The 21,563-nt window shown below is 47.1% G+C and overlaps 1 protein-coding gene across 2 annotated transcripts in view; it reads left to right on the top strand.

Annotated features, from left to right (window-relative positions):
- Positions 1-21,563, top strand: part of CA5A (carbonic anhydrase 5A) — a 395,762-nt gene that overhangs the window by 315,497 nt on the left and 58,702 nt on the right. For both annotated transcript variants that reach the window (XM_086945825.1, XM_086945824.1), the window contains exon 5: positions 13,945-14,007. In XM_086945825.1, the coding sequence (XP_086801951.1) occupies positions 13,945-14,007 (63 nt within the window). The remainder of the gene's footprint in view (positions 1-13,944; positions 14,008-21,563) is intronic.

A 21,563-nucleotide genomic window follows, 5' to 3' on the forward strand; every position in this document is an offset into this window, starting at 1 on the left:
GAACACCCAACAAGGACCTGAGGAAGTGATATTTTCTGCTGTTTGTAGTTTGCCACAGTTTGCGTGGCCCCACAGTGGGGCTCCGTAGGAGGCTATAGATAGGCATTTGGTTTTGTAGACCTTCAATAATGCCTCAATCGGTCGAGACCCAAGACACTTGGCAAAACTCAAAAGTGCAGAGGTGGATCTGGTAACAGCAAGGGATTTCGCATCCACCTGTGGGGACCATGAACCCTTCTCTTCGAATATCACTCCCAGGTAAGTGAACACTTGTACTCTCGAGATCCCCTCTCCACAGCAACTAAAAGATTTCAACTTTTTTGGCCTTGGTCGCTTCCCTGCCAGCATGATATGAGATTTTTTGTTATTGACCAGCAGGTCTAGCGAGGACATAAAGTGACCAAATGCATTAAGGAGCCTCTGTAACCCCACCCCTGTGCGGGCTAAAAGCACCGCATCGTCCGCATAGAGGAGTACGGGAACTGCAGACCCCCCCACATAAGGAATATCGGGTGTAGTCCCCTCCAGGGCTTTATCAAGGGAGTTGATATAGATGGTAAACAGGAGTGGGGCTAAGATACAGCCCTGCCTAACACCCCGTCTGGAACTGAATGGTTTGGTGGTTTTACCATAACGGGTAGTTCTGATGTTAGCTGAAAGATCTGCGTGGAGTGCGGCCAGGAAGTCTACTAGGGGGGGGGTCAATCCCAATACCAGCCAGTATGGTCCATAGCTTGGCCCTATTGACCAAGTCAAAGGCCGAAGAAAGGTCCATAAAGGCCAGATATAGGTGACCCTCCTTGGCCATGGTGTATTTACTAATCAGCATGTGGAGGTTCAAGCACTGCTCTATTGTACCTCTTTTCTCCCTGAAACCGTATTGCAGGTCAGAAAGCACCCCTTCTCCTTAATAATGTCGCCTAATCTGTGTAGAATGACTCTGCCATGAATCTTTACGGCAGAGTCGATTAGCGAGATCGGCCTGTAACATGCCGGGTCCGATCTGGAGCCCTTTTTAAATATAGGGATGATGGTTGAGGTGGACCAGCTTTTTGGAAACCCCACGGTGACAGTTGAATTAAAGACGTTTGTGAGGATTTTGGCCCAGAATGGTGACTGCGAGCTGTATAGGTCTGCAGGGACCCTGTCTGGGCCCGGTGCCTTATGTTTAGTCATTTCTTCAATTGCCCTGATAACCTCCAATTCAGAAAAGGACAAAAGGGGGGGTTCGGTAGGAGGCTGATGGGAATGGGGTGTGGTTGAAAGATCTGCACTGTTATAAATTTTACTGAAATGGTTCACCCAGTCATCCTCTGGTATCACACAGTCCAACACAGTGTTGTTAGAGGAGGCAAAATACGGGTGATTTAAGATCGACCAAAATTGGGAACTATCTCTCAGTACGCTGACCGATGTTAAGCTGTCCCATGCCTCGCTTTTTATAGTTTTTTTGCGTATCTCGATAGCCTGCCTATATTCTTTTCTAAGCTGACCCACCAACTCCCTATCTCTGGGCTGATGTTTAAGAGCCTGGAGTAGAGCATTATGTTTTTGAGAGCACTCCCTATCGAACCATCTAGGGCTAGTAGAAACCACTTGGTTTTTTGTGGACATCAGGTCATGGCTAATTTGTGTACATATGGCGGTGAAGGAGGAAATGATGGCCATTCCCTCACTTGTGCTCTCCATGCAAGTTATGATGTCAGCTTGTCTATTCTGAACAAGGTTGTCCATGAAGTTCTCCGGGACAACCTTTGCCCAATTTAATCTGCGGCCCTGCTCCCTAGGGATGAGGGCGTCTCCACCGGCCCCCAGGCGCTCAACCTGGGTCACAGTCTTGTCGCCCATATCCAGTGTCAGGACTACAGGGTTGTGATCGCTAAAAGGGGAGGTGCACACGTCATAGGCTACCGCCAAGCTTGTTAGGCCGGGAGTAATGAAGATGTAATCGATAATTGTACTGGCATCCCTGCCTACAAAGGTTGGTGCCCTCACTTCACCCCATGACCCTTCAGCCTCATATAAATTTAAATTGGCAAGTAGGTTTTCTAAGTCCGCCCCATGCACGGTGTGCTCAAAGTGAGTGCTAACGGCTCCCAAAGGGCCCAAAACCTCCTTGGACAAACAACCCCAGCCACATGGATGGACATTAAAATCACCAATAACAGGATATCGAGTGGAGCGCATTGCTTTGACTTGTATGAAGATAAAAACTGAGAAAGGGACTTCAAGTGAGAACAGTTACTATCCTTTGTGGGGGCATTATAGAAATTAATTATGAGAATTAGCGGGGAGTTTGGCCTGACCCACTCAATGCAGAGGATGTTATCTGAGGTGCAATCAATCTTAGTGGTAACCCCTGCCAGTTTTAGGGAGAAAAGAATGAGCAACCCTCCTTTGTGCCTTCCGCCCTCCCCTGGGGTTGCCTTGACTGAAAAGCTCCGGAACCCATCCAGGAAAAAGTTGTCTCTGGCGTCCCACGTTTCTTGGAACCTCAAAATCTCGTATTGGGACACAAATTTTAACGATCTAGCATCCATGACTTTCTTCCCTAACCCTGCGATGTTCCAGCTTACTACTGATATGTGGCAATTCCTGTGGACAGTGGTAGCCTCCGTGAGAGGGGGCACATTAGATGGTTGTCAATCGTTGGAATCCAGAGGGGAGTCAGAAGAAAGGGGGAAGAACCTATTAGTGAGTAAGATCCCTGCCCCCAGGCTGCCAATGTGGTTTACTTGGGTGGGTGGGGCTACTACGGGATTGGAGCTCACCCGCAGTAAGGCCTGTTGGGTTTGATAAGATATATGTGGAGGGGCCCTTGTCCATCCGGCTTTATCTGGGTGTGGAATAGGGGGGTGGGAAGATCTTGTCTCGGGGTGTATGGGAGGGGGATAAAAGTACCCTAGTGGGAGTGGTCTGATGCCGTCACTGACTAACTCAGAACCATCCCATAGAAGAGTGTCTACCAGGTTACCTCTGTCAAAATTAACAATAACACAATCCCCAGGAATACATTTGGCCCTCCTTCCCACCCATTCCACCCTCCTCGCAGCTATAATGTGTTTGCCCACATCCACACTCCCGCTGCTGAACTGTGAGCACCATTTTCTAGTTCTGTTTAAGAGCTCAGGCTCAGTTTCGATCTGTTGTGGTTTGAGACGCGGGATCCCAGTCAAGATGACAACTAAACGGGCAGCGTCCGGTGGAAGATGCACTGCCCGAAACAGTGTTTTACAAGGGTCAATGAGTTTGTGCCCCTGTGTTGAGGAAGTTGGTGCCGCACTTGCTGCCCCATCCGTCACACTGGCCACTGTTTGAGCCCCCCTCGATGAAGCAGTCTTGTCGTCATGTGCTATATCCATGGCGGCACGGTTAGTGCTAGATGTTTGCATGTGCGGGCCAACTAGCACAGTGGCAGTGCCATTAGTTGTTAGGGGTGTCCTTCCATTGTTGGTCAGGTATAAGGTTGTTTTTTAGGTGCGTATCACAGTGTACATAGCGCTCATGTAGGAGTTTGTCGATCTTGTCGCACTTACTCATGATGTTATTCACGCATGTTTTGAGGGTGTCCACAATATCTTTAGCTATATTTACTAGCAAAGGTTCCACCCGGGATTCAAATAAGCCCTCAATTACCTCAATCAGGTGGGCGTGGGCGTCCCCTGAGATCGATTTATCCACACCACCCAAATCACCTTTACGGGATGTCCTACCTCTTTTATGTTTGGCTTTAGCTGGTATATTGTTAGCCTGATCATGATATACAGTTTCACTACTGGCTTGAGGAGGAGGGGTGGTGGTCATAGTTGCGGGAGGAATGTTAGGAGTCCTTACAACGATACTGGGTTCTAGTGGAATATGAGAGACTTGTTCGGGAGCAACTGTGTTATTTAGGTCCCCCAGCTCTATAATGGGCTGGTCTAGACCCAGTTCTTTTTCCGCATTTGCTATTTCATCGTTCAGGGCACCCACCGCAGATGTGAGATAAGATATTATTGACTCGGCTTTCCTGGGTACCTTGGCATTCTTACCTTCGCCCGTGTTCACAGTCAGCTTACGTTTCCCCATTGTGAGGGGCAGAGTCACTGGCCCTGCCCTGCCTCCTCCTGCCAACGACTGCCAAGGACTGTCCCGCCCTTGTCCCGGGCTTCTCCCGGGCGCTACCCGCGCGCTCCTGCGTCGCGGGGGGAGGTGCAGCACTATATGCGCCGCCTGGCGCCAACTCGCGGTGTGCGGCTTCCGGCCGCTCGGGATGCTGGGGGTTGGAGTCCTTGCTTCCCCGCTCCCTGTTCTCCGGTGCCCGGTCCGCGGCGGCGCTCGATGGCAGAGAGCGCCGCGGCTGCAGTCAGGCTGGCTGGTGGTGATGGTCAGTCCAAGCGGGACCCCTGGTGAGTAGCTTGAGTCCCCCGCTCTGCCGGGGGAGGTGCAGCACTATATGCGCCGCCTGGCGCCAACTCGCGGTGTGCGGCTTCCGGCCGCTCGGGATGCTGGGGGTTGGAGTCCTTGCTTCCCCGCTCCCTGTTCTCCGGTGCCCGGTCCGCGGCGGCGCTCGATGGCAGAGAGCGCCGCGGCTGCAGTCAGGCTGGCTGGTGGTGATGGTCAGTCCAAGCGGGACCCCTGGTGAGTAGCTTGAGTCCCCCGCTCTGCCGGGGGAGGTGCAGCACTATATGCGCCGCCTGGCGCCAACTCGCGGTGTGCGGCTTCCGGCCGCTCGGGATGCTGGGGGTTGGAGTCCTTGCTTCCCCGCTCCCTGTTCTCCGGTGCCCGGTCCGCGGCGGCGCTCGATGGCAGAGAGCGCCGCGGCTGCAGTCAGGTTGGCTGGTGGTGATGGTCAGTCCAAGCGGGACCCCTGGTGAGTAGCTTGAGTCCCCCGCTCTGCCGGGCGAGGTGCAGTACTATATGCGCCGCCTGGCGCCAACTCGCGGTGTGCGGCTTCCGGCCGCTCGGGATGCTGGGGGTTGGAGTCCTTGCTTCCCCGCTCCCTGTTCTCCGGTGCCCGGTCCGCGGCGGCGCTCGATGGCAGAGAGCGCCGCGGCTGCAGTCAGGCTGGCTGGTGGTGATGGTCAGTCCAAGCGGGATCCCTGGTGAGTAGCTTGAGTCCCCCCCCGTGGGAATTAATAACACTGAAAAAATACCTGGAGGTACAAAGAGTACCCAGGGGTTTGAGGATAATGCTGATGCCAAGTCACCAAGATACATCAAATGAACTGTTAGAAGAATGGGGGGAAATTCATCCTGAGATCCTCATTGGGACTAGTAGAAATCCTCGTCAAACATATCGAAATTGGTCTAAATAGAGTACAAGAAGAACTCAATGTAATGGAACAAGAAGTCACACAATTAAAATTAAGCAATGATAGGACCAAATTTAAGGAAGACTTGGAAAGCCAGATAGAAAAACATGAGAAAACAGTGAGAGAACGCAAACACAACAAATTAATTCGCGACACTGTAGATTATGAGGAAGGTCGTATATTCACCTTCTCCAAGAAATATGATTATTACAAACAACTATCCCCGAAAAACCGAGCAGGGAATATGTCCGCCAGCGCCTCCTCCATATCCTCATCATTAACATCAACGGAAGCCAGTGATGGAGAACCCGGCACATCTGCCAATCCCGAAAAAAACGCCTTTTTTGGAGGATATGCGCCTCGTACTGCAGCAACGGCAATGGGAACAGCATCGGGGCGCACAAAACCTAAAAAGAGGAAAAGGACGGGGGACGACAATGGACAACAAACCCCAAAAAAAAGACCAGAAGGGGCAAAAGGAACAAACAAAACAACCCCATAAGTGGGAACGGAAACACGGAGCATGCGCCAGAAGAGGGGGACATGAATGACGAACTACAAATCATAAATCTTTCAAAGAGAACAATTACAGAAACCGAGATCTCACTACTAAAAAGAGGCATAAACGTCTGCCCCAAAAAGAAAATGAACATGGCCCAAGCAAGAATAGACTTCTATCTATATGTAAAGAAAATTAAGTTGGCCAAATTCTTTGAGGAAAGCAAAATGAAGAACAAAAAACCACAACCAAATGAGGAAACCACCCCTGAAATGAGAGCGAGGGATGCCACTGCATACACTACACTAATCAATCTAGACGTAATGGATGAAAATGAGACAACCCTAAGTCAAGTAATTACACAAACAGGAGCTGGCCTCAGCAAGAAAAAACCGAAATCGAAATTTTATCCCCAATTACCTCCAGGAAATAAGGTTGAAATTTTTCAAGAAGCAGTAATACAAGACCTCCATAAAATCAAAGGTTCAAACTACAAGGATAACTTAACATCAGAGGAACGAGAAGCGTTAAGAAATTTAACTAACGATGACCAAATTGAAATAAAAATGGCGGACAAAGGGGGAAACATAGTGGTTTGGGAAAAGAGTGCCTACATTATTGAAGCCCACCGTCAGCTGAAGGACACCAAATACTATGAAAAAATAAAAACTAACCCAAGGCCAGAGGTGAAAAATAAACTGGATGAAAAATTTAAACATTGGAAATTGAAAAACCTAATTGATGACGATGAACTAAAATGCCTGACAGTGAATCATCCAATAACAGCTACAATTTATTTCCTGCCAAAGGTACATAAAGATCAAAGGAATCCCCCGGGCAGACCCATTCTATCTGCAAAAGGCTCCATGCTGCAACCAACCTCAAATTATATTGATTACTTTTTGAAACCTTATGTAACACAATTGAATTCCTACATTCAGAACACCAATGACCTGTTGAGAAGATTAGAGAACACCCCTTGGCAAGAAAACTACCAACTTGTCACAATGGATGTCGTATCCCTATATACGAACATAAGCAATGACATTGGGATAAAGGCATGCAATTAATTTCTGCAGGACAGAAACATCCAATACAAAAACCACAATCAGATGCTGCAAGAAATGATCTTACTTTGCCTGTCACAAAATATGTTCTTGTTCGGAGAGGAACTATACCGGCAAAGCAATGGAACCGCCATGGGTTTTCCTTCAGCCCAAATTACGCATGCCTTACAATGGGCTATTGGGAAAAAGAAGTTGCTTGGGCATCAGACAATGACCACATGACCAGCAAAATCATCTGCTGGATAAGGTTCATAGATGATGTATTCATCATTTGGGATGGATCTCCAGAGGAATTTGAAACATACCATAAAACTATCAATGGAAGCATGGCAGGGTTAAACTTAACATATGAGATTAACAACCAAGAAATAACTTTCCTTGATACACACATCTACATCAAGGACAATCAAATACAGTCGACCCTGCACAGAAAATCTACTGCAACCAATGCCACCTTGGAAGCCACAAGCTTCCATCAAAGATCACTAATTTCAAGCATCCCCTATGGGGAGTTCCTCCGCATTAAAAGAATATGCAGCGAAGAAACCGAGTGGCAAAAACACAGTGCTCAAACAAAAAGGAGATTCAAAAACCGCAAGTCCAATCAAGGAAATGTGGGAAATTGTTGGAAAAGGGCAAAGGAAACCCAGAACAGAATGCCTAAAACGCCAAACTGAAAATATGGACGAAAACGAACAAGAGCCAATTGGACTCATCACGGATTACTCCGAAGGCAGCAAAGAATTCATGCACATCTTGAGAAAGAATTGGAAAATCCTGCATCTGGATGAGACAGTTGGAAAAATAGTTGGAAAACATCCAACCATAACTTATCGAAGAGCACCAAACTTGAAGGACCACCTAATCCACAGTCATTGTAAAATAAAAAAGGACAACCAAAAGGACTGGCTCAAAAACACTGGTTTGGTAAAGTGTCATGGATGCAAAATGTGTCAAATTGCAAAACAGACAAAGGAAGTAAAGATGCCTAACAACAAAAAGTGGGAAATACGTCAATTAATCACCTGCAAAACAGAGTATACTGTTTATGGAATAGTGTCCCTGCTCACTCATGTATGTGGGCAGCACAAAGGGTGAATTGAAAAAACGCATCATGGAACATGCCAGAGCAACTAAACATAAAGACGGAGCAAACGCGGTTGCTAAACACATGGAGCAGACACACAACGGAGATTGGAAAAAGTTGAAATTCTTTGGCATAGAAACGATTCCGAAACATATACGAGGAGGTGACCGAGAGAAATCCCTAAGGCAAAAGGAGTCACGCCACATCATAAATTTCAGAACCTTAAGTCCGTATGGCCTCAGTCAATCGGAGCAGTTATACATTCATCTCTGAAAAGACAATAAATTACATTCTTTAATGAGAAATCTAAGAAGGGAAGATACCAAGCCAAAGAGTGGAAAATCGCAAAACGTAAAAATCTAAGAAAAAGGAGTGAAAAGGAAAAACTAACAATCAAAATGTTAATAACCCCATCGAAGCGAAGGAAATTAACAACAAAGACAACAAATCCCACTGGAGGGATCTAAAAGAGAACTAATTTGAAAAATGGCGTAAATCCGCCAAGAATCAAAAATTAAAAACCCAAGAAGCAATTAAAAATTGGGATTTGAACTAGAAGCTCTGAAGGACAATAAACTGAAAATAAGGGGTTATTATTTTCTATAAACTGACTGGTATAAACCTTACCCAGAGACTCTTTTTATATAAAACTACAACATCCACAATGCTTAGCACTTTAACACAGGAAATGATGTAATACAATTTTGAATGCTTTAAATGGTTTGAAAAAAATGCGGGAAGCTGATCGTGAGCAAGATGCTTGTAGCATCGAAACGCGTAGATCGTCTGCTTTTCATGCTTAATAGATCAAAATAAACCATTTTGTGGAATCCAAAGAGAGTGCACCCAAATTCTTTTCTAACCAAGGAAGGAAGTGTGGTAATATATATGATATCAATATTATAATAATATCAGTGAGCAAGGGCACAGCCGGTGCCCGAAACGCGTTTGACGAGGCTTTGCACCCTGCATGCACGAATAAAATTCACCACGAGTGAAAGCACCTGAAGTCTGTGTATATATGTGTATATATATATATATATATATATATATATATATATATATACACACACACACACACTCAATGGCAGCAGGTTGAGGATTTGGAGCAAGGGGTTCCAGGGCAGAGATCATCCATGCCACAGACAATAGTGAGAACACGGCACACATGGTGAAATTAGCGCAACAGGAATACAGGGCCTATGCATGGGTATTGGCAAAAACAAAACTCACCAGCATGCTACATACTGTCTGCGAACAAGGGGACAAGGCAGGCAAGCTCCTGGCCTGGTTTGACAAAAGGGCTAGCAGGTGGGTGGCACAAATCCGGTTGGACAGTGGGACAATAACTACAGACTCACAGCAATTTGTAGAATCCTTAGCAGCCCACCATGAAAAGGTTTATACGCCCACAGCCGGCAACACAATAGCAGACAACTTGGCTTTTCTTGGAGACATACTGATGCCTACACTGGCCCCTGAAGCGGCGCAGGCTCTGGAGGCGGAATTGACTCCGGAAGAGCTTGCACTAGCAATTGGCGCGTTGCATACGGGAAAAGCGCTGGTACCTAATGGTATCCCGGTGAAATTCTACAAGAAGGCAGCAGATAAACTCATACCACACCTACTTAATGTAATGTATTGGCTTTATATAGCGCACTACTTACCCGTAGGGTCCCAAGGCGGATCGACCGCTGCGAAACCCTTCCTGGCTTCCCTGAGAGATGGTCCCTTAATGGGTATCTCCAGGGTGAGACCAGGCATCCCCGGCGGTCTGGTGGGGCCGTTAGTGAAGATGAGGCAAGCTAATGCCCAGAGTTGCCGAGTGTGATCGCTGATCAGAGTGGGCACCGAGGCGAGAGAATTATCGAGTCCGCTGACCCTGGTCCAGAAACCTGCCGCGCCGGGAATCGAACCCTGGTCCCGGGCCGTCCTCTGCTCTCGGGTCTGCCGCCTCTAACCAGTGAGCCACACTAATTCACTTTAATATGTACAATGATAGCCTGGAGAAGAGGGTGCTCCGCAGGGATCAACACCTTGCAACAATAGCAGCAATACATAAGCTGGGCAAGCCAGAACATGAATGCATGTCTTATAGGCCAAGCTGCCAGATCAACGCAGAAGCAAACATACTAGCAAAGGTCATGGCCCTGAGACTGCAGCCTTATCTCACGATACTGATCCACCCGGACCAACCTGGGTTCTTGCCGAACCGCAACACAGCACTTAATTTAAGACGATTTCATAGTGCCATCACACGCAAATGGACTATCGAGGAAGGCCAGTCATTGCATCCCTAGATACACGTATGGTATTCCATATCTTAGAGTGGCTCCTCCTTCTTGCGTTCCTCCATCACCTGGGTTTCGGTCCAAAAATCTGCGTTTGGATACAATTATTGTACACAAAACCCCTTGCGCAGGTTGTTGTAAACGGTCGTATTTCGGCGGACTTCCGGCTAGGCAGAGGGACACGACCGGGCTGTCCCCTATCACCGCTCCTATTTGCGTTGGTACTGGAGCCAATGGCAGCATGGAAACGGCAAGATCCAGTAATCCGTGGGCTGCCATGGGCTGGGAAGACCGCATTTCGCTATATGCGGATGATGTACTATTGTACCTGGCATCCCCTGCACGCTCAATCAATTGCTTATTAGATATATGTGCGGCATATGGGCGGGTCTCTGGATACACCATAAATTGGACAAAGCCGCTCCTCTATCTACTTCATGGTCCACCGGTGTGGCTCCCAAGCAGCTAGGAAATTCAGATTGCAGATAGAGGCTTCAAATATTTAGGCATTTATATAAAACACGACCCTGCACAGTTTCACGCAGAAAACCTTGTACAGCCCCTGACACGATTCCGGAGCGATGTAAAACATTGGCGATTGCGACCACTCGCGCTAATGGGAAGAGAAGCCCTTTTCAAGATGATGGTGCTCCCCAGATTCCTGCATGCCTTGCAAAACATGCCGTTCCCAGTCTCCCCCACGTACTTCACGGCGATATACACCGAAGTAAATAATCTCCTTTGCGTTGGAAAAGCAGCCCGTATTGCCATGCATAAGCTTGTAAGGGGATGGTAAGACTGTGGCAATGCCCTCCCTAACATAAAGATATATTACTGGGCGTCCCAAAACGACCCAGTCTACCACATGGATAGGCATCTCCTGGAAGTGGAGGGGATAATGGGAGCATTATATAACAAATCCAAAAAAACAGCTTTCACAGGTCCAACGGCATGTACCATCAGAGTCTGGTTTGAGGTACAGCGGGCGCTGTGCTAGGACGAGGTAATAAAGCAGGCCACTCCACTGTGGGACACCAAGCGGCTATGTAAACTAGGCAACGCTAAAGGATGTCAACAATGGGATTTAATAGGAATCTCAACTGTGGGAGACATGTGGAAAAAAAGGTGCGGTAGTCCCATTTGCACAGCTGCAGGCCACTTATGAACTTGTACAAACAGAAGCCTTCCGTTACATACAGATTAGGCACGCACTTATGGGAGCAATATTGCCGGGCGCTCAGCTTCCAGAGTCATCACCACTGGAGGATAGACTCCTGACTGATCATCTGCATAAAAAAGCTAAATCCCAAACTTACCGGAAAATAATAAATAACCACCAGACCCTATGACGGCCCTTAAAGAAAAATGGGAAAACGGTGCTGGGTGAGTTAGACGAGGCAGATTGGCAGCAGGCTCTTTCATCCCCAAAAGCAGTAGCGATATCTTCCAAATTTAAATTGATACAGTTGAAAATTGGACACCGCACCTATTACATGCAAACACTTTTACACAAAATAGGTAGGGCGGACACACCGGACTGCCTGAGACTCTGTGGTTCGTCAGGCTAATTCTTTCATACGATTTAGCAATCCCCAGAAATCCCATCTTACTGGGTGGCGATAATGAAGACAATATCACAGGTCACGGGTGTTGAGGTTCTGCCGGAACCAAAGAGGTGTCTGACCAACATTTGGGAGCCCACAGATCTCAACCACATGACCCAGAACTGGGTGACACTGGGTATGATACTAGCAAAGCGTAACATAGCTCAGCAGTGGGGGGCACAACAGGCTCCAAACCATCCTCAATGGTGTCGTGACATGGACAATGTAATGATAATAGAGAAATTGGTATACATTCACAGGGGTTGTCCCAAAAAATGGACTCGGATATGGGGCGGCTGGAATGCCTTTCACTGTAATATCTGTGAGGCACTGCCATAGGAATCATTATCAGATGTCCATGAATAATGGACCCAAAAGAAAAAACGGTGATATGTAATATAACTCTGTCCTTGATGTGTATAAAATACGAAACACATTTATAGTGAAGTGTCAGATGTGCAATGTATCTATAATAAGATGTCACGCCATATCTGCACCACGGAATATTGCTGTACTGTACCAATTAATGTAATTACAAAAATGCTAATAAAAATGTTTAACAAAAAAGCCACAGTATCAACTTAGAGCATTCTCTACATCAAAAAGAAATTGCATTGAATGCATTGATGTCCTCTGATGCGGACCAGCTTAATGTACATATAGTTGCACAGTTCTACGACATAACCCCCTCTCAACATTCAGCCCGTCCAGGGAATACCAATAGGTCACTGTAAAGTCAGAGAGAGAAAAAGGGGCCAGTGTCTCACATTTGCGGGTCAACCATACATAATGTTCATGGCATGCACATGCTATACTACAATCTGCTCTGCTATACTTCGGAGGGTTCTCCCTGAGTGACCAGCGATGGAGCACCCTGGGCATCTTCACTGTGTTCCTGAAGGTATGATATGAGTGGCCCCAAATATCCTTGGGGCGGGATGTAGTCGGAAGCAGCTCTGCGTAGGTTGTTAGTTGGTATTTACTATATATACTTGCCCTTGAGGAAAGGCCTGGATCATCTACTAATTAACTGACTGCAGTAGTTTGGGAGAATTGGGTGGTGAGGGCATAAGAATGCTCCACTTCTCCACCGTATTCCTCCTGAGAAACTGATGCAGAAGCCCGCACTTCTGCCATGATACCATGTCCCATGGGAATCCAGTGCAAAAGCTAGCTAAAATAATAATCATACTTCAAAATTATAACACTCAAGCAGCAGAGAAACCGACAAACTTAGCACCCAGAAACCACACTCATTGAAATGACTGTAGCTCATGTGTGTGGCCTCTGAATCACTGATGAAGGAAAACAAAGTGCCACTAAGCAGGACGTACTATCCGATGTCTAGGGAGATAGCCATCATGGTGGGTACTGTGAGCAATGAGAAGGGCATTATTCGCTTTCACCGTGTGTATGGCGGTTCACAAGGAACATTTATTTCAAGGTGAGCGTTTGCCCCTCTTCCCACAGCATGTTAACACAGCATCCTAGCAGTATCTCGGGGGCTCCTTAGGTGAAGTGCAATGCTGGGCAGAAAAAAATTTAAACGTGAGTTTATTAAACACTTAAGTAGAGAACAGTAAAACCGAGTCGTTAACTGGCAACAAAGAAAGTCCGAGTTTGCATTGTCAAGGCTTTTTTTAAAGAAACATTGGGTTACCCTGTTAATCGTTTCTGGGTTATATTTATATGGTAGTGTTAATGGGAGGTGTAATTATTGGTAATTGGCATTATCTTTGACTTCCGTCTGCCATGGAATTTAGATCAATGGTGTATTGAACTGTGTATTTAACTTTGAATTTAGATGACAAATGTGAAGGCAGATATGTTTTTGTTTTTTTATATTTTGAAAAACCTGGATTTCCTCACAAATAAGTATTTCAAGAAGCCGTACTATGCTAAGGAATACATGAAGGCACTTGTGAAAGAGAACAATGCTTTTCTTTCTCATTTATTTAAAATATTACTAATATCTTTCTGGACTTTAACCAACAGCCTTTTGATATGAATTGTAAACATATGAAACATTAACTTTCAGAAGTGCTTATTGTGGTAGAATTGCTATATTTTGCTAATGATCTGATCACTTTTTCACTGTGTAGATCGGGAAACATCATCAAGAGCTTCAAAAATTGATTGATACACTGCCACTTGTAAAGCACAAGGTAAATCTCAATTCTTGCTAACAGTACAGTTGTCCTTACTGTAACTTTTTATCGTTTAGTTGAATATGGCACTTTGAGAAAAAATGTTGATTACCAATCCATGTGCATTTATTTAAATACCCTACTATTACCGTTTTACTTGGCTATATGTGTATCCCTTGTATAACAGTGCTACAACAGTGTTTTCATTGGTTATGGTCTTTTGAGTGAACTCTGCGAAATCTTATAAAGATATTTACATTCTTAGCATCATTTCCTAATTGTCATTTAACAGGTTTTTTTTAGATGGTCATTGATACCACATTTGTTTAGAAGTATTAGCATTGCAAATAAGCACTGCTTAGTTACCCAACTTCATTTATGTCAATTTGACGACTTTATTAGAATGAAAGGCAAAAGAACCTGGTTTCTGGGATTAGTACTGAGAGCTGTTGGCTATTAAATTACACACAGAGTTCCTAACTAAGTATTTAACCTGCTGTGCTATTTCAGTTACCTCAAAGGATGTGACATAAGTCAATCCATCCAAGTCCAGTAACACTTGTATTGATCCGTATGGTCGGGGACACATTATTTCTTAGATTTAGACACTAGATGATCATTTTCTATGTAAGACCTCTTTGCAAAAGTAAAACGAGCATTGAAAATGCAATAGGTCGATCGAACTAGACCACCAAATTGAATGCTTTTTTGAGTTCCTATATGATGACTTTATATTTTGATCTCATTTCATTTTGTTGTACTATGGAATTTAATTTTTGACACTGCTCTGATTTCAATAAAAAGTTAAAAAAAAAAAGAAAATGCAATAGGTCTCACCCTCGTTTAAGTTAAAGCAATTCTGGTTGTAATTAGGTGTTTTTTTTAGCTTTTCTTTTATTAGTGTTTTTCAAGCTTTCATGTACATAACATGCATATGTATGTGCAGATGTGTGTGTGTTTGTATATATATATATATGTGTGTGTGCGCGTAGATCGGTAGAGAGTAGTAGAGAGAGGGTTAGAGAGAGAGTGTGTAGTAGAGAGTGTGTAGTAGAGAGTGTGCGTAGTAGAGAAGCAGAGCGCGTAGTAGAGACTAGTGAGTGTGTACTAGAGTGAGTGTACTTAAAGCTGTGTATGAACGATGAGCCCAACTTCCAACTACTTGATTACTTTACGATTATCAAAAAGATATGACTTTACGTATCCCACAATAACACTGGCGATAAGACGCCGCTTGAACTGGGCTTCGAGATAAGCGGCCAGATACAGACTCCGCTACATTCACCATCACTTTGAGTATCTACTGAATGTGGTGTCTAGAGTGCTGCAACCTCAGTAGAATAGTTGCAGTCACGTGACTAGGAACCGATAAAGCCCCGTGAAAAGGCCGAGAGTCACGTGGGCGCTACACAAGTCTGACCGCATTATAGGCTCAATAATCGATGGACACCCCCCTGCCCAGGAGAGGGCCCATCCGGGTCTTTAATGAATTGGAGAGGCGCATCAATCAGGGGTGCGGCAGGTGCCATGGCACCGCGGCCGAGGGGGGTTCATGCCTCCTGCACCCCAATTATGGCTGTATTTCAGTAACAAACCGGAAATAGAGATCACATTTCCCTTGCTTCCTAGGGACACGCCACCCTTCCGACGCCACTGAATATTAGTGACGGTGTCTGTCGAGCTAGACGTTTACAGCGACAACAAACACAATGGAGTCTGAGGGAGAAAGGGTACTGAACCCGAATACAATGATAGAAGGGACAGAATGAGAGACTAGGGTGGGTTGAGAGACTGCAGGAAAGAGGGCCAGGAGAAAGGCGAGAGACAGACAGCGCAAGGCTCTGACAGAGATGCCTCCTCGTGGCAGTGAAGACCGCTAAGGCCTTTCCCATCCGGTATGGTCACAAGAGTGTCACAAAGCCAAGGACTGTTGATTTGTTGTGTTTTATGAGCATTGTGTCTAGTGAGCGCGTGAGAGCTGTTGGGTTCAGTATGTTAGGCCGCATAATAAATGGGAAAACGGAAACACAAACATTAGTAGACCCAGCCACAAAACCGCCTCAAAATGTATCTCGTAAATGTACCTCCGATTGGTTCCGTGAGTACAAAAAGCAGACATGCGTCTCCCACATTTCGGAATATACAACCTGTGCCAATCAGCTCCGAGGGCATGTGTACAAAGGCACCCTGTGCCTCCGGGCACGTGTATTGTTGTGTAACATTTATAGGGCGCTACTTAATACCCCGGTGCTGAAGCACGTATCCTGTGTGCCCAAGGGCACCCTTATGTGTCCATGGGTTCCCGGTGTCTTTTGTATCTGATGGCACACCTATGGTGTGCAAGGGCAGGTGTACGGACTATGCGTGCGTCTGATGCTGCATGTACAGAGCCCCTGCATGTCTTGGGGTACATGCACAGACCCCCTTAAGCTCAGAGCCAGTGAGACTTTAAGGGCGCACGTGCAGTACCCTGCTTATCTGCTGGCGCATGACAGACTCCCTTGTGTCTGATGGCACATGTACTGAGAGCCCCTTACGTTCCAGGGCACGTACACCAAATTATCGAGAGTCCTTTTTGTCCGAGAGCCCATTCTGAGCACAACCAGTGAGTCCGACCCACAATGCCGGCTTGTGCACCTGAGTAATGCCACTCGTGATCTAAGGGCTGCTGCCTGGCACAAAAACTTGGGTGGGTGTGTTTAAAATGTACCCACATGTTGCCCTTGAGAGAGAGGCGGGCAGAAGACTCATGGAAGCAGAGCTAGGCACAGGCAGCACAGGTCCGTAGAGGCGCAGCACGGAAGCCATTGGGTCGAGGAGGAGCCGGGTCTGTTTTCTGGAGTCTGTTTGGCAAGGTTCATTCTTGACCCAGCCTCCTGCGGTTATTATGAGGTTTCCTGCGTCCTTTGCTCGCAAAGCACCTGGTACACGCCCTGAGAGCGCCTGAGGACGGGGGACAGTTTATATCTGCCTGTCAATGCAGCACCGCCTCCGGCCACTAGGGGGCAGTGTGTAGGCCATGGAAGCAACAGGACACACCGACTGTACCTGTCCCTAAATACTCTTATTTATATTTATTTATATCATTTGTAAAGCGCGCTGTTACAAACCAGTGTCCTGGTGCTGTATTGATAGCTCCCCTGAGTTCGAGCCTCCTGCCTAGTGAGAGAAAAGCCAGGTTTTTAGACTTTTCCGAAAAGTCATCAGGTCCGCACTCTGTCTTAGTGCCAAAGGTAATGCATTCCAGGCGTAGGCCGCCCCTTTAACAAAGCTTCTGCCCCCCCAGCGTGCCTTCCTGATACGAGCTGTGCTTATCAGCCTCTGTGCCTGAATATGCTCAGGATCCGGCCCTCCCACTAATGAAAGTGATCCTGTCTGCAAGCCCTCTCCCTACCCAGACCTATAAACCGAACACAATCACAGCCCACACTGGGTTACGAACACACGCTGGGCTCTGAGCAGGAGTGTGAGGCGGACATTGCTCTATTTCTGCCGTCCCACTTGGATGGCCTGGCCAGGCTTGTTATCTTTATGGGGCCATGTGTTACGCCCCATAAAGATAACAAAGCTTTTATGCCAGCAGTAAGTCAGGGCAGCCAGTCCAAGTGGGACGGCTCTAACGTAGAAAAGTGTACGTCACTGGAAGCTCTTTTCCAATGGCTGGCCACAGTTTAGCCTAAACTGTGAAGCCAGCCAATAGAAAAGAGGGGTGGGGCTTAAAGCCGCTAGTGAGCCCTCCTGGTGAAACTAAATCTCGCCAGCGAGACTGCGCATGTGCGCAGTCTTACACTAGGCTTTGACTTAAACAGGCTAGGTCCTTGGTGTTAAACGAAAGTCTCAGCAAAACTTTCAGTAAGATGTATATTAACATCGTATATATAACAATATAGTTAGAAATCTTCCTGTTTAAGAACCTAGACTATAAATTATTGACTTCCAAAATCTGAAACATAAAAATAAAATAAATGCTGCTCAGTAAAGCAACCTAAAAAACATTAATTTGTGGGATTTAGTTTGTTGTAGGCACAAACTATCTAAAGTACCAAAGTTGTACTAGTTGTCATGACCCAACTCACGGTTACTGCAAAAGCTAGTCGTCTGCCTTCCCCTCAACGCTGCTCCGATGAAGTGAGCGTTGGTTGCGCCGGTATCGTTTTTATACTATCCTAATTGGTAATTAGTCGGGGGAAATTGAATAATAAGACTCGAAAAATGCCCAAATACGGAGTCTTTTAGCATAGAGATCCGGAATTGCGCGCCCGGCTAGAGTCAAGAGTCAGTACGAGCCGCGCATGCGTGCATCGAACTGTGCCACTGTTATAAATGCGCATGCGCGAAGGCGAGTGAAGGCGCGCATGCGCGAAATACTAGCACTGATGGGAAGCGCGATGTAAACGCGCATGTGCAAGGCTAAAGCACTGATCGGAAGCGCTGTTTGGGAATCATTCCCAAGTTGGTGTCTCTGATAGACGGACAGTGTAATATGCAGGGAATGCATGTTGGTTTAAATTAATGTCAGGCGTATCTGGACCCTAGAGGTTAGAAATTAAACAGTAAGCCTATTAATAGTATGATCATTTTTAACAAAAAATGCGATGTTAATAGAGACACATCATAGAGGATAACTCGACCTTCAAGGAACATCAGTGATTGTTATGACGCCTCAATTGGCTAGGACCATCCCATATATAGCAGAGATACAGTGTTTATAAGAGGTGGCCTGATGCAATTCATATTAGCAGATTCCAAGGAATGGAGTCATTGAGGCCGGCAGTATCGGTCCCTAGACGGAACACCCACCGTTGTTCTTTTTCCAGAAGACCTGCCTCAGAAGGCAACTGTTCGATCACTGTCCACTGTAACTCATTGACGCAGTGTTGATGTTCAATAAAGTGGGCTGACATTTTTGTTGTTAGTTTCTTGCACCTAATGTTGCTTTTGTGCTCATTCAGTCTTACTTTCACTGGTCTTGTTGTCATTCCCACATATTCTTTTCCGCATGGACATGTGATCAAATATACAACATTTTTGCTGTTGCAGTTGGTAAATGTACGTTGTTCCCAGTTAGTTCCATTGGAAAAAGTAAGAGTTTGGCTTTTTTTGGTGAGGTGGCAATTATTGCAGTTGCCACACGGATGGTGGCCCTGTAACCCCTGCAGTCTTGGCTGTTTTTCTTTGATAGGAGGGGGTCTTGTGTGGACGAGCATGTCTCTCAAGTTCCTACCCCTTCTGTGTGCAAACAGTGGTTTCTCCAGTGATAGAGTACCACTTGTTAATATACGCCAATGTTTGTTGACCAGTTTTGTAACCTGGTTGGTTACTGGGCTATATGTGGTAATACAGACTGTTCTATCCGCTTGGTTGTCTCTCTGTGGGTTATCCTCTAAGAGGGCCTCTCGGTTGTTGTTTCTAGCTCTTTACATAGCTTTCTGGATCACCTGGTCGGGATATTTTCTATGTCTCAGTTTCTGATAGATACATCTGCCGTGTGGATTCCTCACCTTGTGAATATCCCCCTTGCGTCAGCAACGTTCGGAAAATTCTTCGTAGCACGCCGGCGTGGACGACGTCATAGGAGCACGGCTTCGCGCGCGACTCCGTCTGACGTCACCGACTCCACATAAGGCCCACGTCGGCGTGATGACGTCAGTTCCCTTTTTTCCGCGTCGTCGACGCTAACGGTTTCTGGGATCTTCTGCGATACTTTTGTATCTATTCGCTGTTTAGCTGTAATTGTTTCACTATCGGATTTCGCTTCATCGCCGGAGATGTCGTCGAGGAAGACAGGCTTCAAACAGTGTGGTTCCTGCACCCGGATGATGTCGATCACCGATCCGCATCCCGTCTGTCTGTGGTGTCTTGGTTCGGGACACGATGTCAAGAACTGTCGTTCCTGTGACAAGATGAACCCCAAAGCCTTGCGTGAGCGGGAGGCGAAGCTTCTGCTTGCTAAGGTGAAGGAAAGGGAAGCCGGAAGGTCTTCGAGGTCAGTGTCCAGGCGCTCGAAGTCGAGACAACGGTCGCGGTCGAAGTCAAGGTCGGCTTCGAGGGCGAAGTCGAGGTCGGCTTCGAAGGCCAAGTCGAGGTCGAGAGAGAGATCAAGGTCCAGAGGGAGGTCGAGGTCCGGTTCCAAGTCGGCCTCGGGCCATGCTTCGGGCTCCTCGAGAAAGAAGCATAAGAGGAGTAAACATCACTCCAGACACCACTCTGGCAAGGAGTCTTCGGATTCGAGGAAGAAGTCGAGAAAACATCATAAGGACTTCGTGTCTCCTTCTCCAGCTCAATCTCACGTTGGTTCTCCAGTTCATGAGCCGGAACCGGATCTGGAGTCGCACCATTCATCGGTGCATGAAGAAGAGGTTCCTCGAGCACCGACTCCGGTTGTGGAGCCTGAAGAACAAGAGGGCCAGGGTGCGCCCTTGCCGGATCAGCCTCCTTCGGAGCGGCCGTTGGGTTCGTACCCACCCTTTCCAGGTCCAGGTCAGGATCCCTCGCAGTTTTTAAACGCCATGTTTGGTGTTTACTCGAGGGCGATGTACCCCGCTGGTGCGCCTATGGGTCCCATGGGTTCTTTGTCTTTCAATTTGGGTGTGCCCCAGGCTTATGCCCCGGCCCCATTTATGCCGTTTATGCCGACGCCTTGCACTCCTTGGCTCGGTACGGCGCCGCCGAGGTCGTCGACTTCGCATGCGGCTTCGCCGACTCCGGATCGGCCTCGGGTGGATTCGGATCGTGGCACTTCCCGTCCTCCGGCTCCTCGCTCGACGTCGGCTCCGGCGCCGTCGGAGTCGTTACCGGATCCATCGACTTCGGTCCGTATGGAGTGGTCGAGGCGCAGGGCACAACGCCTCTTGGAGGAGAAGGAGTTTGTGGACTCCGAGGTTGAGGAAGGAGAGTTGCATGAGGGGGATTGTTTTGAGGACCTTCAGGATGCAAGTGGCTTGGAACTTTCTCCTGAATGGGGTTTGCCAACCGTTTCTGACACACCATCTAAGGACTTGGCACCCTATCATGTTGTCATAAAGAAGGCTGCAGAGTTGCTAGGCTTGACTTTGCCCACAGTTGAATACAAGCCCAACATCCTTACGGAAGTGTTGCATTCGCCCTCTTCTATTGTGGAGCCTACGCTTCCTTTTATGGATGCATTGACTGAACCGATAAAGGAGGTCTGGAAGAGGCCTTTATCTGCTCCTGCAGTTTCCAGGTCAGTGGCAAGGCGTTACAGGGTGGCTCCTGATGACCCTGAATTTCTTTCCTCGCATCCTGCACCGGAGAGTCTGGTAGTGCAGGCCGCCTGTTCCAGCAGGGCTGCGGGTTCTTTCCCTCAGGTGCCAGCAGACAAGGACTCAAAAAAACTGGACCAGTCTGCTAAAAAGATTTTCTCCTCGGGTAGCATGGCCTTGAAGTCCACCAATGCTACTTGCCTCTTGGGGAGATACGTTCACGCGTTGATGGACTCTGTCAAACAGCTTTCTGCTAAGCTTCCAGAGGACGATAAGAAGAACTTTAACGAGGTGGTCGCTGATACTCAGGCTGCAGCTCGTATGGTCATACAGAGTGGTATGGACACGGCG

The sequence above is a fragment of the Lissotriton vulgaris genome, chromosome 12, assembly GCF_964263255.1.
Source record: "Lissotriton vulgaris chromosome 12, aLisVul1.2, whole genome shotgun sequence".
NCBI classification, from domain to species: domain Eukaryota; kingdom Metazoa; phylum Chordata; class Amphibia; order Caudata; family Salamandridae; genus Lissotriton; species Lissotriton vulgaris.